The 18,320-nt window shown below is 41.6% G+C and overlaps 1 protein-coding gene across 6 annotated transcripts in view; it reads left to right on the top strand.

The window, feature by feature from the left end:
* The window catches only part of fryb (furry homolog b (Drosophila)), a 360,066-nt gene that overhangs the window by 178,500 nt on the left and 163,246 nt on the right, over positions 1–18,320 (top strand). For all 6 annotated transcript variants that reach the window (XR_013888056.1, XM_080197438.1, XM_080197440.1 and 3 more), the window contains exons 18-22: positions 100–355; positions 9,432–9,578; positions 10,370–10,456; positions 16,588–16,847; positions 18,086–18,275. Coding sequence is in view for 5 of the 6 variants with exons in the window: in XM_080197438.1 (XP_080053564.1) it covers positions 100–355; positions 9,432–9,578; positions 10,370–10,456; positions 16,588–16,847; positions 18,086–18,275 (940 nt within the window). In the remaining variant the exon portion in view is untranslated. The remainder of the gene's footprint in view (positions 1–99; positions 356–9,431; positions 9,579–10,369; positions 10,457–16,587; positions 16,848–18,085; positions 18,276–18,320) is intronic.

Genomic DNA, 18,320 nt, shown 5'->3' on the forward strand with positions numbered 1-18,320 from the left:
TCCACTTAGCTGATATGCTGAGCAGAATGATAGTCTCTAATGTGGGGAAAACTACATATTTTAATAACAAAATAACAATTTTTTTCAACTCCACTTTAGGCTAACTATCCATATGGATGATGAACTTCGCCACATTGCACAAAACTCTCTTCAGAGTCTTCTTGTTGATTTTGCTGACTGGAGGGAAGATGTATTGTTTGGGTTCACTAATTTCTTACTTCGCGAGGTGAATGATACTCAACAGAACCTTCTTGATAGCTCTCTCAAACTGTTGGTACATCTGCTCACTCAGTGGAAGCTTGCAATATTGACTCAAAGCAAAGGCCCAGACCAAATTAAGTTAAGGACAACAGAGGTAAGTTTTAATTGATGTGGTAGATAAAAGGCCTTTCTTTTATTTTCTTGAAATAACAATGATTGCATGTGATTTATGTATTCAATGTGTTTTACTGCTTTCTTTGAAAACGTTTTGTTATTAAAAAGTGCTTCCATTGTACTATTAAACCAATTTGATTAAAATTTCAACTTTGTGAGGTTATGGAGCTATAAAAAATTGAACATAAATTCACAAGTTGAAATCATTCTATCTTGCATACTATGGGAACGTTTTCGCTTGCACAAAATAATATTTAGTGGCCCACATCTCCTCATCCAATAGGAGCAAATATTGAGATATTTGCTATTATTGAGGCTTGCAATGGGATCAGAGTTTCCAGGGTGCCAATTTCTGCTGGAACCAGGAACTTTCAATACCTTTGCTGATGGCACCCTGGGCAATTTACTCTATACGTACCCTGGTTTCCACACCAGTTTACTTAGTGATGTTCCTAGCAGGTGTAAAGCATACTCAAAGAGTGTAGCTCAAAATAAATCAGGTGGACTGTCAAAGCACTATAGCAAACACAGCAACCTGGAAACTGCTCACCCCTACAGGAATCTAATCTGTAAGGATGAAGAAGAAATGTTAACTCTGTTTCTCTCTCCATAGATGCTGCCAGACCTGCTGAGTTTTTCCAGTTTTTAGCCTAGAGAACTTAGGTGGGTCTTTTAAACAACCCACCTTGGAACAACCTGCATCCAGGAGTGGCAAGCATGACGCCATCCTGCACCTGCTCCAGCAGAATAAAGATCCCACCATTTGAGGCACTGTTTCCTGAGGCAGATATACTGAATTGGGAGACCTCCTGACTTGGCCTAACTACCTCAGGAGTGAAAATCCAGGCCAAGGTTTCAGGTCAATCAACTTATTTCAGAACTGGAAGATACTAGAAATAAACAGGTTTTAAATAATAGCAAAGCCAAGCAAAAGGGGGATAATGGAAGAATAAAAGAGAAAAGCTTATGATATGGTGCATGACAAGAGCGATTAAATACTCAAATTAGCTGCAGCTAAACATAACTTGGCATGTGCAGCTCTAGGATTTATCTATTTATAGGTAAGCATAATGTAATGCATGCTGTCCATTATTTTTTGATGATCAACAGCTGATTATTGCTAATAAATAAGAACATAAGAAATAGGAGCAGGAGTAGGCCATCTAGCCCCTCGAGCCTGCCCCGCCGTTCAATAAGATCATGGCTGATCTGTCGTGGCTCAGTTCCACATTCCCGCCCTCTCCCCATAACCCTTAATCCCCTTGCCTATCAAAAACCTATCAACCCACGTCTTAAAAATATTGAGCGAGGCAGCCTCCACCACTTCAACGGCAGAGAATTCCAGAGATTCACCACCCTTTGAGCGAAGAAGTTCCTCCTCAACTCCATTCTAAACCACCCCCCTTTATCTTGAGGCTGTGCCCTCTAGTCCTACTGTCCTTTCTGAGCAGGAAGAGCCTCTCCACCTCTATCCTATCCATCCCATTCAACATCTTATACATCTCAATGAGATCTCCCCTCATTCTTCTAAACTCCAACGAGTACAAGCCTAGTTTATTCAGTCTCTCCTCATAGTTCAACCCCCTCAACTCCGGAATCAGCCTAGTAAACCTCCTCTGCACTCCCTCCAAGGCCAAAATATCCTTGCGTAAGTACGGCGACCAAAACTGCACACAGTACTCCAGCTGCGGCCTCACCAATGCCCTATACAGCTGCAGCAAGACCTCCCTACTTTTATATTCAATCCCCCTCGCTATGAAGGCCAGCATCCCATTCGCCTTCCTGACCACCTGCTGCACCTGCAAGCTGGTTTTTGCGACTCATGCACAAGGACCCCGAGGTCCCTCTGCACTGTCGCATGCTGCAGTTTTTCGCCACGTAAGTAATAGTCCTTCCTACCATTATTCCTACCAAAGCGGACAACCTCACATTTGCCAACATTAAATTCCATTTGCCAGTTCTGGCCCATTCGCCCAGCCTATCTAGATCCTTCTGCAGACTCTCCACACCCTCCGCACAATTTGCCGTTCCACCAATCTTGGTGTCATCAGCAAATTTCGACACCATACACTCAGTTCCCTCCTCCAGATCATCTATATAAATGGTAAATAGCTGAGACCCTAGCACCGACCCCTGGGGCACTCCACTAGTCACCAACCGCCAATCCAAATAGCACCCATTGAGCCCCACTCTCTGCCTCCTATTTGACAACCAATCCTCTATCCACGCTAACGCCCTACCCCCAACTCCATGCCCCCTGACCTTCTGTAATAACCTCTTGTGAGGCACCTTGTCAAACGCCTTCTGAAAATCAAGAAACACCACATCCACCGGCTCTCCTCTATCCACCGCCCTAGACACATCCTCATAGAACTCCAATAAATTCGTCAGACACGACTTCCCCTTAACGAAACCGTGCTGTGTCTGCTCTACCAAACAATTCTCCTCAAGATGCCTCGCTATTTTCTCCTTGATGACGGATTCTAACATTTTTCCTACAACAGACGTTAAACTAACCGGCCTATAATTCCCCGCCTTTTGCCTGCCACCCTTCTTAAACAACGGCGTAACATTAGCCGTTTTCCAATCTTCCGGCACTTCCCCGGAATCCAGCGACGTTTGGAAAATAATCACCAAGGCATCCACTATCACCTCCGCCATTTCTTTCAGAACCCTTGGATGCATTCCATCCGGTCCTGGGGACTTGTCCACAATCAGTCCCTCCAGTCTGTCAAGCACCGCCTCTCTAGTAACAATAATGTCATTCAGGCCCTCCAGTCCTACCATCTTTCCATCGCTAACACCCGTCAAATTATTCACGTCCTCCTCCGTGAAGACCGAAACAAAAAAGTTATTCAGGGCCTCAGCCATCTCCCCATCCCCTACCACTAAGTCCCCCCTCTCATCCTCTAAGGGTCCAACGTTCACCCTAGCCAGCCTCTTCCTTTTTATGTATTTATAAAAACTCTTGCTATCCTTTTTTATATTAAGCGCTAGCCCAGCTTCATAGTTTATCCTACCCTTCTTTATCAACTTCTTTGTCATTCTTTGTTGACATTTAAACCTCTCCTAATCCTCATCTTGCCCACTACTCTTAGCTACTCTAAACGCATCCGCTTTTAATTTAACAGTTTCCTTTACCTCCTTCGTTATCCACGGCTGATTATCTCTCCTCCTACGATCCTTTTTAACCATCAGAATAAATTTCTGCTGAGCACCAAGAAAGACCTCCTTAAAGATCCTCCACTGTTCCTCAGCAGACCTACCTTCCAACGCGCTCCCCCAATCAACATTCGCCAATTCCTCTCTCATCCTACCATACTCCCCTCTGTTCAAACAAAGGACACATGTCCGGGAACCCACTTTCTCCTCCTCCATCTGCATCAGAAACTCCACCATACAATGATCACTCTTCCCAAGAGGATCCTTCACCACAAGGTCCCTAATTCTACCCGCCTCATTACATAACACCAGATCCAAGATAGCTCGCTCCCTCGTCGGCTCCAACACACACTGTTCGAGGAAACTATCCTGGCAGCGTTCCAAGAACTCTTCCTCAAGCCCATCGCATCCAACATGGGTCGACCAATCAATATGTAGATTGAAATCCCCCATAATTATCACTGTCCCATTCCTGCACACCGCATTTATTTGCGCGTTAACAGCCTGCCCCACCTCCAGATCATTACAAATACATTTGTAATGCCTCCGCAATTATTAATCCTTTAATGTAAAGAGTTTCATGTATCAAGGATTTTGAATGCATTAGCTATTTATATTTTACTATTTATTTTTAATAAGATTGGAATTTAAAATAAAAGATCTTTCAGTACTTAGCACATTATATAAATCTATTATTGGGCTTTAAGCAGAAAGAGAGCAATATACTCTTCACCCATTTTGTGCTTTGTGCACCTGTCTGGAGGTGTTATAGACATAGAGCAGGAGTAATTGACTTCACTTTCAATGAATATGAATTTATATTGAACTTTGGATGCCTCTTTTACCTCACAAAATATTCCTATATTAGCTTTGATGTACATATAGAAACTAGTGATAATCATCAATTGCTTAATAACTAAAGGCTGCCAAAGCAACATACTAAATCCTCTGTGACTATGATGGCTTAACTTTCCTTGTCCTTTTTAACCTCCCATTTATATGAACAACATCATTCTTCTCCTCTTCAAGCTCAGTGGTATTGCCTTTACACACTTTTACTATTACCTATATGATCGTAGAAAGGCAGCTGTGCGAGTAACTTCTCTTTCCAACGCCACAACATAAGAACATAAGAACATAAGAAATAGGAGCAGGAGTAGGCCATCTAGCCCTTCGAGCCTGCCCCGCCATTCAATAAGATCATGGCTGATCTGTCGTGGCTCAGTTCTACATTCCCGCCCTCTCCCCATAACCCTTAATCCCCTCACTTATCAAAAACCCATCAACCCGCGTCTTAAAAATATTTAGCGAGGCAGCCTCCACCACTTCAACGGGCAGAGAATTCCAGAGATTCACCACCCTTTGAGTGAAGAAGTTCCTCCTCAACTCCGTTCTAAACCGCCCCCCCTTTATCTTGAGGCTGTGCCCCCTAGTCCTACTGTCCTTTCTCAGCGGGAAGAGTCTCTCCACCGCTATCCTATCCATGCCATTCATCATCTTATATGTCTCAATGAGATCTCCCCTCATTCTTCTAAACTCTAACGAGTACAAGCCTAGTTTATTCAGCCTCTCCTCATAGTTCAACCCCCTCAACTCCGGTATCAGCCTAGTAAACCTCCTCTGCACTCCCTCCAAGGCCAAAATATCCTTGCGTAAGTGCGGCAACCCCATCAGCTCAGTTCCCTAAGGATCTTTCCTTTGTTTCCCAACATAGGGTCAGCTTCCTCAAATATACTGATAATCCCCCAACTGTACCCCTTCATGCCTGTCTTATGTCTCCACTGCTTCTGTGTTGTTAGACATTTTGAGCTGCATTCCAGACCCCATTGAGATTGGGATTTGAGGCAGACAGAGTCCAAAAGTACAGACAGTGGTGGGGGTGGGGGTATCCCAAGGCTATTCCTGGTGTTGGTTGTGTTCACCAGGATCGCAATCCTGCCACACTCTCCATTAAAATCAGCTAAGATGCTTCGAGCTTATTAAGAGCTTGTCAACAGGTGGGATGTTGGCAGGGTGCATGAACTACACATGTTGTTTGGTGCAGACCCGATGAAAGGAGCCAGCCTTGGGCTGACTCAGTGAATTACCATAGCATCCATAGAATCCCTACAGTGCAGAAGGAGGTCATTTGGCCCACTGAGTCTGCAACAACTCTCTGAAAGATCCTCTTATATACTGTTTGGCATGTTGTCAACCTGGTAAAGTGTAGTGTACCACCCTCAGCGAGCGCACCACCCTCTGACATCATCATCTGCACCATGACTGTCCCTTCACTTGGGTCACTTTCTTCCTGGTCAGAGGTCCTGACAATATTTCCATTCTTTGAACCTCCATGGTGGTTTTAACGTGAAAGTAAGGGACAGGTCCTATTTGAGCCTTTTCCCTCACATTGTGTACCTTCTCCAGAATTTACAAAAGAGAGCATGATACAGCACCATTGTACAATCCAAACAATGTCAGCTGGTCCTACCTTTAGCAGTTGCACATCTCAGTGGTGATAGGTCTTCAGCAGTGTCATGACTCAGCCATTCAGAGATTTATTAAATCTCTTGTTCAGGAGCAGTATGCACTCTGAGGCTCCTCAACTTGTGTGTTGGCTATAAGAGCCACCCAGAGGCCTGTCCTGAATGTCGAGTCTCCCTTGGCTTACCAGAGGGTATATAGTCACTGACCATTTTGAAGATCTACGTGTGATGCTACTGCTGCTATGTCCTGCCATACCTGCTTCATTTGTGATGGTGGATCTTCCCTTTTTATGTCTAGATCTGCATAAGCGAATGTGGGGCAGTTTTACCCTAGATTCTAGGTCTTTGGTTCTCCTGGAACATCTTCTGAAAGTCAGCAAGTTGATTTAACCAGCAGCCACATAAAAGTTGCCAGGCCCTATTTTAATCGGGCCTGCATTTTAGCAGTCCCACCTCTGTTCACTCCTTTGTCTCTGTTAATTGGATGACAAACACATCCCCAGATCAATTCAGAAGTTGCTCCCAGGAATATCATGCATCATTTCCTTTCACCAGGAAATCATCCCAGCTCACGATCCCAGCTCCCAATGTAAAATTTCAGCTCCTTGTCTAAAATCCAGCATTAGATGAGCCAAAATTGCAATTAACAGAAAATGGGAATCAGAAATAATCATTTTCCGCCCACGCCACAAATGCTTACTGCATTTTCTTCTTCCTGACCACTATCAAAGACTAAATGACTCTGTACCAAATTTACCGTTCTGTCCAAATCCAAAATTAGCTTCTGACCGCATATCCTCATCATTGCAAAAATGGCCTACTTCCAATTCCCTACTGTTGCCCACCTCTGCTGCTCCATCAGCCTGTCTGCTGCTATAATCCTTCATAATATCTTGCAACCTTAAGCTATTTCAGTATTCTCCTTCTGTAATAAGGACATAAGGTCTAGGAGCAGGAGTAGGTCATCTGGCCCCTCAAGCCTGCTCTGCTATTCAATAAGATCACGGTTGATCTCTTTGTGGACTCATCTCCGCTAACCTGCCTGCTCACCATAACTCTTGATTCCTTTACTGTTCAAAAATCTATCTATTTATGCCTTAAAAACATTCAACGAGGTAGCCTCACCTGCTTCACTGGCCAGGGAATTCCACAGATTCACAACCCTTTGGATGAAGAAGTCCCTCCTGTACTCAGTCCTAAATCTTTTCCCCCTTATTATTAGGCTATGCCCCCTAGTTCTAGTTTCACCCACCAGTGGAAACAACCTCCCTACTTCTATCTTATCTATTCCCTTCATAATTTTATTAGTTTCGGTAAGATCCTCCTTCGTTCTTCTAAATTCCAGTGAGCACAGTGGCAGTCTACTCAATCTCTCTTCATAAGCCAACCATCTCAACTTCGGAATCAACCTAATGAATCTCCTCTGCACCCCCTCCAGTGCCAGTATATCCTTTCTCAAGTAAGGAGACCAAAACTGTACATAGTACTCCAGGTATGGCCTCACCGGCGCTATTTACAGCTACAACATAACATCCCTGTTTTAAATTCCATCTCTCTAGCAATGAAGGACAAAATTGCATTTGCCTTCTTAATTATCTGTTGCACCTGCAAACCAACTTTTTGTGATTCATGCATAAGGACACCCAGGTTCCTCTGCACAGCAGCATGCTGCAATTTTTTTACCATTTAAATAGTAGCATCTCATCCAAACTTTGTTCCACACAAAGACCTTCTGTACACTTCTTTATATCCTACAGAGGTGCTTTCAGCCACTAAGACCTCTCTGACAGAATCCCCTTTCTGAAATCCTTTGCTACTCCTTCTCCTCATCAAGAAGCTTCTTAAGAACCACTCTACTCTTCCTACTTTCCCATTCTTTGACTCAATAACAGTGTTTTTCAATGCACCTCTGAATTATCTTTGGCATTTTTTGCATGAAAAGTGCTCTCCAAATCAAACTGCTGCTTTATGTCAAAATGTATTTCAAGTCATATATTTGTGTCTGGAAGAGCCTCACACAGTGGTACAGTTACTGAAATTGAACCTTACAGGTATGTGCTCAGATTAGAGGACTTGAGCATATGCTATCAGTAACTTCTTCATACCTTCAAACAGATCAGTATCTGTTTTAAAGACCTGCAAGGACAAACATCCTAGCAGATAGTAGCATTCTAAAGCCTGCAGCAGAACTCCAGTTTTCTTCCTACATCTGAGTTATACACCCATTTAGTGTGGCATTTGTGTTCCTGGCTGAAGGCCAGAGAATGCTAATTAGCTAGACTATGTTATTGTTCTAGGCTAAATTTAGCTCATTTAGTCCAGTGCAGCAATACACTGCTCAAACATGCTGGAGTGGGAAAAGAGAAAAAATCTGCTTAAATAAAGATGCTCCTATAAACCTCACAGTGCATATTATCATCATAGAGCCATAGCATGGGTACAGCACAATGTGAAGGAGGCCAAACTGGTCATGCATCTGGGAAAGCATCTCAACTAATCCACCCTTTTCCTCATAGCCTTGCAATATTTTTTTCTTCATGTAATTATCCAGTAATCATCCAGTTCCCTTTTGAAAGCCACTATTGAATTTGCCTCTACCACATACTCAGGGAGTGCATTCCAGATCCTAACCACTCGCTTTGTGAAATATTTGTCCTCATGTTGCCTCTGATTGCTTTGCCAATTGATGTTCTTCTGTTCTCAACCCTTCCACCAATGGGAATAGTTTGTCCCTCTCTACTCAGTCCATACCCCTCATGATGTTAGTTGTATCAATTTAAATAAAGTGTATACATGTGGAGGGCATTGATCAGATGGTTACATATAAAAAGATATTTACTCAAACAAGGAAGGAGTCAGAAGATATAGACCTGTAATGATTCAATAGGTGAATAAATCTATTCCAAGTAAAGATTCGTTGATTAACTGGCTATCATGAATAAGAAACATTGGGGACATTCTCCCTGCACGCAGTGCTGCTTTAGCAGCTCAGTGGACCAGGAGACTCAAACAGAGGCCATTTAGCGCCTGTCTCTGAAGCTCCTCTATCACCACGCTGTTTTAGCTTGCTTCTCCATCTCTCTCCACACTGTTTCTCTCTCTCTCTGAAGCTGCTCTCTCCACCACTGCTGTTTTGACTCACTTCTCCGCCTCTGTGTTATTTTTTCCCTATCACTATGCTGTTCATAATTCACAACATTTCCTAGTTAAAGATAATAATGGATAACATGGAATAATTACAAAGCTGTAAGATCATTTTAGTTATCAAACAATGTAATCAACCTCAGGATCCATTATTCTTTAATATATTTTAAACATTATGTAATTTTAGAAATAACGCAAAATAATTTGAATGTATAACTAAAATATTTTATTCTGAAAATGTTATGTAATTTTGAATTATTTATTTGTCACCATTTGCTTCAACAGGAAAGAAATCCTCATTCAAATGTATTACATGCTGTGGAAGGATTTGCACTTGTTTTACTTTGTAGCTGTCAACTTGCAACACGAAAGTTGGCTGTTTCTATCCTGAGGGAAGTTCGTGCTTTATTTTCAGCTTTAGGACAATCTGAGGTAATAACACTTTCTCAGTCCATAATTTAAAAAATATATAAATTATGAATAAATGATAATCAAGACTGTCTGCATTTACAAGTAAGTAATTCAAAATTGGTTATTTTACAAACACGATGCCACCAACATTCCTGGGACTAAAAGGGAGGAGAAATAAATCTGTTAGGAATTTAGGAAGAAAAGTTAGGAAGGTGTGGCCAATTTGTTCTGCAGCCTGGTTCCACTGGGTATAATTAACATTCTGAAATTCAACTTCATAAGGAACAAGTGCAAAAAGTGCATCCTTTCATTTCATTAGGAATAGTAGTCAATTGCAGAAGTGGCCATCAAACAGAACAGCTAAGATGCAATCTGATTTTTCTGACTGTGACATGCAGAAGATGTCCAAGAACCACTATCAGTAGTATGGGAGCCTGTACCTTTAATTCACCCCATCAACTCTCGTCCCTTAGTCCACTTCACATCAGACTATGCTGACAGCAAGAAATTCTAGTCTACCCTGCTTCTGGAGAAATGGAACATCCCACTCCCACCAAACAATTCCACTAACATTACAATAGTAGTTTGAAATGACCAATCAGAAAAAAACAAGAAATTTCTAAAGACATGGCTTGGTAGGTATAGATGTGATCGGCGCAACTTGTGGGCCAAAGGGCCTGTTTGTGCTGTAGTGTTCTATGTTCTAATCATATTTTTATATAAAGTATATTCAAAATAACTGCATTTTTAAAAATTATTAGAACTTGGCATCATGGTTCAATCTGTAACATAATTGTTCTTCCGAAAAATAGGATGATGATAAGCCAATGATTGAAGTTATGGATCAGTTGAGTTCATCAATTCTGGAGAGTTTTATCCATGTTGCAGCCTCAGATTCAGTAAGTATAAAAAAATTGACTCTTTAGGAGAACTGTAGTTGCTTTCCAAAGCCACCATAAAGATCTTTATGAACTCCTTAAGGCCAAACAGTGAAAGTGTGTGATTTTTAGGTTGCATACAAAAGGGAGCAAATTTGACAAGGCACCAATTCAGCTACCTGTCCATGCTAACATGGGGCCAGCAGTTGAAAATATTCCTTGTGGAGTCATAAGATAATGAGGATTGGGAGTTTGTTTCACAAACAAATGACTTATTTTCTCTACAACCAGTTGTCTCATTTGTCACTTTTTCCTTTCTCTTCCACCCTTAATTTCCTTGTCATCAAACCCAGCTCACACATTCACTGCTGCCCTAGCTGACTTAATTCTTTGCAATAGCTCTACCTCACTTTCCTCCTTTAAGACGCTTCTTAACACCTGTCTTAATCTTTGGTCAGTCTCTAATATTTCCATTTTTGACTTGTCTATTTTTTGATTCTGCCCCTGGAAAGTATCATTTTACTATCTTAAAGATATAAGTGCAAGTTGTTTGATGAGAGGTAAGATGAGACTGCACTTGACTTCTAGGCAGCATTTGACCAAGTATGGCATCAAGCAGTCTTAGCAATATTGGAATTAATGCGAACTAAGGGAAATCTCTCTGTCAGTTGGTGAAATCCTTAGCGCAAAAGAAGATGCTTATGGTTGTTGGAGATCATCTCAGTCCCAAGGCATCACTACAGGAGTTCCTCAGGGTAGTGTGTTAGGCTCACTCAGCTGTTTTATCAGTAACATTCCCTCCATTGTAAGGTCAGAATTGTGGATGTTTGCTATGATTGCAACTCTTCTGATACAGAAGCAATATATGTCCAAACACAGCATAACCTGGACAATATCCAGATTGGACTGTCACACAAGTGCAGATGATCATCTCCAACAAGAGATAACCTAACCTTCACCTGTTGACATTCAATGATATTACTATTTCTGAATCCCTCACTATCGACATACTTTGGGTTACCATTGACCAGAAACTGAAGTAGAGTAGTCAAATAAGTACTGTGGCTACAAGTACTGGTAAGGGGCTAAGAATCCTGTGGCGAATAGCTCACTTCTTGACTGCACAAAACCTGTCCATCATCTACAAGGCACAAGTCAGGAGTGTGACAGAATCATAAAAGCAAGGAGCAGAAGTAGGCAATTTAGTCCATAGCGCCTGCTCTGCCATTTAATACAATCATGGCTGATCTCATCTCAGCTTCAAATCCACTTACCTCCCCATTCACCAAAGCTCTTCAAACACTTACTAGTTAAAAATCTGTCCACTTCCTTCTTAAATTTACCCAAAGTCCTGGCACCCGTCATATTCTGGGGCAATGAATTTCACAGACTCACACCCCTTTGAGAGAAGTAATTTTTCCTCAGCTCTGTTTTAAATCTGCCACTCCTTATCCTAAAACTGTCACCTCTTGTTCCAGATCTGGAAGAAACATCCTCTCCATGTCTACTTTGTCATGGAGAGGATGTCATTTTGTTTAACTCAATTAGATCTCCTCTCATTCTTCTAAACGCCAGGGAGTATAGGCCTAAACTGCTCAATTCTGCTCTTTGTAAGACAAACCCCTTGTCTCTGCAATCACTCTAGCAATTATATCCCTCCTCAAATAAGGGGACCAAAACTGTACACAATATTCAAAGTGTGGTCTCAGTAATGCTTTGCACAGTAGCAGCAACACTTCATTACTTGTATCTTCTATTCCTTTAGCAAAAAATGCTAAAATTCCATTGCCTTCCCCATTACCTGCTTTACCTGCATACTAGCTTTCTGCAACTCATGCACAAGGACATCCAGATCTCTCTGCACCGAAGCACTCTAAAGTTTCCCTCTATTTAGATAATAATTTGCCTTTGTATTTTTCCTACCAAAATGGATAACCTCACATTATCCATGTTAAACTCCATCTGCCAAATGTTCCCCTATTTACTTAACCTATCCAGATGCATTTATAAATTTCTTATTTCATTATTGCAACTTATTATCCCACTTATCTTAGTGTCACCTTTCCTAATTGGCTGTGGTACCTACTATCCCTGCATCCAAGTCATTAATATAGGTTGCAAAGAGTCAGGCCCAAGGACTGAACCCTGTGACACCCCACTAGTTGCATCTTGTCAACCTGTAATAGACCCATTTATCCCAACTCTGCTTTCTATTGATCAGCCAATCTTCTGTCCTGACTAATAAATCTCCCTACTCCCATGTAAACTAACCTTGTGTATTAATCTTTTGTGTGTCACCTTATCAGATGCCTTCTGGAAGTTCAGATAAGCTATATCTACAGGATCACCATTTTCCACCTTGTCTGTTACATCTTCAAAGAACTCAAGCAAATTAGTCAAATGCGATTTACCCTTCATAAAGCCATGTTTACTCTGATGGATTGCATATTGACTTTCTAAATGTCCTGTTATTACTTCCTTCATAATGGATTCTAACAATTTCCCAACAACAGGTCTTAAATTAATTGACTTATTGTTTCCTCCATTTTGCCTCCCTCCCTTTGTAACTAAGCCCATCATATTGGCATTTTTCAATCCATTGGAACTATTTTTGCATCTAAGGAATTTTGGAATGTTGTAACCAGTGGATCCACTGGCCATCCCTTCAATCCCAATTGTTTGGTCAGTACTTTTTCCTTAGTGGTGGTGATAGTTCTAAGTTCCTCCCTTTCTACAACCTATACACTTTCTGTTACAATTTGGATGGTACTCATTTTCTCCACTGTGAAAACTGAGGCACCATATTGATTTAGTGTCTCAGTGATTTCTGCATTTCCTAATGTCAGTTCCCAGCCTGATCTTCCAAGGGGCCAACAGTTACTTAAGTGGGTGTCTTCCTCTTTATGTACTTAGAGAAGCATTTGCTGTCCACTTTATATTTTGTGTTAGTTTTCTTTCATAATTTATCTTTGCTCTTTTGATTACTTTTTTGGTGACCCTTTATTGATTTTTAAAAGCTTCCCAATCTTCTAATGTGCCACTGGCCTTTGCATTATGGTACACCTTAATTTTTGTCTTTTTGTTGTCTTTAAGTTCCTTGCTTAGCCATGGAAATCTTTCTCCCTTCTTACCACCTATCATCCTCTCTGGAGTATATTTTAGTTGGGAGGACTCAAATATCTCTTTAAATATCTGCCATTGTTCCAACTTTCCTACCTTTTAGTCTTCCTGCCAAGTCCACTCGGGTCAAATCTGTCGCAATGTCTATGTAATTTCCTTTGCTTAACTCCATAATGGTAGTGTGGGACTCAGTTTCTCATCCTCAAAGTAAATTTGAAATTCTAGCGTGCTATGATCATTCTTCCCTAGAGGACCCTTAACTATGAAATAAGTTATTTGCCCCATCTCATTGCATAATATCAAACCAAAATAGACTACTCCCTGGTTGGTTCCACAACACATTCTTCAAAAAACAATCTCTAATTCAATGAACCCTCCCTCGAGGCTTATCTTGCCAATTTGGTTATTCCAGTCAACATGCATGTTAAAATCACCTATAATTATTGTTGTACCTTTCTTACAAGCCTTTGGTATTTCTTGGTTTGTCCCACTGCTTCCATCAGGAACTTATTCCTTTGCTATTTCTTATTTCTATCCAGACTGATTCTACGTCTTGGACTCATATCACTTCTCACTAAAGCACTGACCTCATCCTTAACTAACAAAGCCATACCACCTCCTTTTCCTTCCTGCCTATCTTCCAAAATACTGAATACTCCTGAACATCCAATTCCCAAACCTGGTTTCCCTGCAACCATGTCTCAGTAATTGCCACTAAATCATATCCGTTTGTCTCAATTTGCACTGTTAATTCACTAATTTTATTCCAAAAGCTTCCTCCAATAGAACAGAGCCTTTAAGTTTCTTTTACTATCCAATTTCCTTCTTGTGAGTCCTTGATGCAAAATGACTATCATATGATCTATCATTACATTTTACTTTCTGTTGACATTCAGACTCATCACTAACTTGCACTCCCACCTTTTTTAACTTGACTTCCTAATTTTCCATGCAATTGAACCCTCACCTCCACTATTTAGTTTAAAGCTCTGTCTACTTCCGTAGGTATACGGTCTGTAAGAACACTCGTTCCAGCACGGGTCAGATGCAGACTATCCCAGTGGTACAGCCCTCACTTGCCCCAATACTGATGCCATTGACCACGAACGGAAACCCACTTCTCCCACACCAATTTTTGAGTCACCTATTCATCTCTCTAATTTTACGTACCATTTGCCAATTTGCACACAGATCAGGTAATAATCCTGAGATTATAATATTCGAGGTAATGCTCTCTAAATTACTGCCTAACCCCTCAAACTGCCTACACAGGGTCTTCTTCCTCATTCTACCTATGTTATTGATACCTGTATGGACCACGACCACAGGATCCTCCCCCTCCGACTGCAAATTCCTCTTCAGCCCAGAGCAGATGTCCCAGACTTTGGCACCAGGCAGGCAACACAGCCTTTGAGACTCTCAATCCTGGCTATGGAGAATATTATATATTCCCCTGACTATACTATCCCCAGCTATGACTACATTTATCTTTTCTCAATTGAATTGAACCACAGTGCCATGGTTAATTTGGTCAGGCTCCTTATAGTCCTCACTTTCCTCCACACAGGGAGCAAGAATCGCAAACCTGTTGGAGAAGGACAGGGGCTGAGGCTCCTGCAGTGTTATCTCTTGGATCCCTCTCCCCGTCTCACTCGCTGTCGTGCCTCCTTGTTCTTGACCACAAACAGAGGTTAAGGCAGTTAATCTAAGGGGTGTGACTGCCACCTGAAACTAGCATCCAGATAACTGTCTTCCTCCCTGATGTGTTGTAGTGTCTGAAGCTCAGACTTCAGCACACTAACTCTGAGCCAAAGACTCTGAAGCAGCCAACATTTGTTGCAGATGTGATCACTATGAACACAGTGGAGTCCACCAGCTCCCACATGTTACAGCTACAACACACTGCCTGACTCTGCACTTCTATTTTATTTCATTAGAATTTATTTAATTGTGTTTTTTTTTAACTTGTACCACTAATCTTTGTTTTCCATAATTTCTGTTTCCCTACCTAGCCTTCATGTCCAAAGTCAGAAAGGTAGAAGAGAGAAAGACTTACTTCCCAGTCACTTATCTGTGATAACACACAGACATGTTCACTCTTCCTGCCTTCTCCTGCACCTATCCCCGCTAACCAATGAATCTAATAAAGAAAATCAAATCCCTCCTCCACTTTCCTTAATTCCCACACTTACCTCAACTCTCAAGCACTCAGAGAAAAATGGCACTCCACGCAATACTTGAGTGCCCGAATGGGTGAAACGCCACTCAACACCATCCAGATCAAAGTAGCCTGCATGATTGGTACCTGATCCACAAATGTCCTCCACCATCGATGAACAGTGGCAGCAGTGTGTACCATGAAAAAGATGCACTGCAGGGGTTAGGGTCGAGGGGAGGGCCTGAGTGCAATGCTCTTTCAGAGAATTGGTGCAGACTCAGTAGGCCAGATGGCCTCATTCAGCACTGGAGGGATTCAGTGGTTCTCACTCACCAAGGCTTTGTGTACAGCACCTTCAAAACCCACAACCGCTACCATCAAGGGTAGCACAGTGGCACATTGGTTAGCACTGCTGCCTCACAACACCAGGGACCCAGGTTTGATTCCAGCCTTGGGTGACTGTGTGGAGTTGCACGTTCTCTCCATGTCTGTGTGGGTTTCCTCTGAGTACTCCGGTTTTCCCCCACAGACCAAAGATATACAAGTTAGGTGGATTCTCCATGCTAAATTGCCCCTTAGTCTCCAAAGATTTGTAGGTTAGATGGATTAGCCATGGTAAATGCACAAGGTTATGAGGATAGGGCAAAGAGGAGTTGCTATTACAGTTTAATTTTTAAATAGAAAGAACATTGTTAATTTTCTTGATTTTATGAAGGATAAGACTCAGTGAAATACGTACTTAATATTGAGGGCCACAGATCCATCTCCCATACCCCCGTCCACCTACCTAAAGCCTTTCCTGTACTGGTAAAAATTTATGTTGGATACAAAAATAACTGATTTCTGGATAATTATGATTCTTAATTTTATACAGACCACCTTAAACTTTGGACACAACGGCGATTTGCAATGGCTGGTAGAGTGGAATGCAGTTTTGGTTAACAGCCATTATGATGTAAAGAGTCCTTCTCATGTATGGATATTTGCACAGTCTGTGAAGGATCCCTGGGTTCTGTGCCTCTTCAGCTTCCTCAGACTGGAGAATCTTCCAAAGCATTGCCCCACTGCACTTAGCTATGCCTGGCCATATGCCTTTGCCAGATTGCAGCTGCTAATGCCTCACATTGATCCTAAGTAAGTAATGTTGAATATATTGGTTAATGTTTTTAAAAGTATTGAAAAATCACACTAAGTATGATTCTGTTGTGCCAACCTTTCCCTCCTTCCATCACCCTCCTCAAGATTGTAGTTATGCAAAACTAGTTCTGGTTTAGAGTCTAAGCGTATTAAAAAGGTGTATTTTTTTCATGAGTACAGTAAGTATTCATTTTAAGTTGCCACAGCCAGAAGAAATCTGCTTTACTGTCACAGGCATAATGGGCCCAGTGTGTGCATTTAGTGTTGGGATTTCCACTTTAGTAAAATTTCGTGCCAGGTTAATGTAGCATTGTGTGACCTGATTGAAGTGGCTTTGCTCATTTTCCAGCTCACGCACTGCTTCCCTTGCCAACCTTTCTGCTCACAATTCTTCTTGCTTCCTCACTCACACTGTTCTGCTCACTACCCCTGCTCTGAGCTCACACTCACAATGGGAGTTTGGTGAGTGGGAAAGACGGCAAGCAGGAGGGTTGACCATTGGGGGAGGTGGTGCAAGGGAGGGAGCGGAAGAGGGAAACAGTGCGTGGGAGAGACTGGTAAGTGGGAAGGATAGACAGAGTAGGGGAGAGTTGGAGAGATAGGCAAATTGGCGAGGCAGAGAGCAGCAGAGAGTCAGTGAGTGGGAGAGTGTCAGTAAGTGGGAGAGAGTCAGGGTGCAAGAGAGCTGCAAATATAGGATAAGTGAAAAGAGTTAGCATATTTAGTTCCTATTTTAAAATTTATTTCATTTTAAAAATTATTTTGTGAATATAGGAATTTAAGAACATACAGTATTTAAACTTACAGAACACAATTTTTTTTCTGATTAGAAAGATCCTACAGAATCTAACTACAGCTTTTGCATTGGTTGGAATGGGGAAATCTTTCCCTTAAGTTGTTTCACTTGAAAGTAGCACTTGTCAGGAATGCAACTGCAATGTTTAGTGAGGAATTACTGTAGTTCTAATAAAAATAAATAAACATTTTCCATGTAATGATTGAATCACTAAAAGAAAATGATTACTGGGAAAGAAATAAACCAAGGCAGCTTGTGAAGGCACTGTTGAGTGGAAATGAGCAGGCAGTGTGAGGGGCTCATGTGGAACATGAACACTGATATAGATCTATTGAGCTGAATTGTTTATAAATTCTATGTAATTCTGTGCAAAATCGAGCAGACAAGAAGTGATTTGAGATCAACTACAATTTCAGATTTCTGTTCTGTTATTTTGCAGTAGTCCTATGTACACAAAAAAAGTGAGTACAGCAACTGGTGGGGACAACTATGTGACCCTTTGGAGGAACTATCTTATCCTTTGCTTTGGAGTAGCAAAACCCAGTATCATGAGCCCTGGTCACCTTAGAGCATCAACTCCAGAAATCATGGCTACAACTCCTGATGGTAGCTATAGCTATGATAACAAGGTACCAATTTTGTTCTTTGACCTGGGTTAAATTTAATGTTTTGCA

Source organism: Carcharhinus amblyrhynchos, chromosome 10 (assembly GCF_965287045.1).
Source record: "Carcharhinus amblyrhynchos chromosome 10, sCarAmb.v2.hapA, whole genome shotgun sequence".
Lineage (NCBI taxonomy): Eukaryota > Metazoa > Chordata > Chondrichthyes > Carcharhiniformes > Carcharhinidae > Carcharhinus > Carcharhinus amblyrhynchos.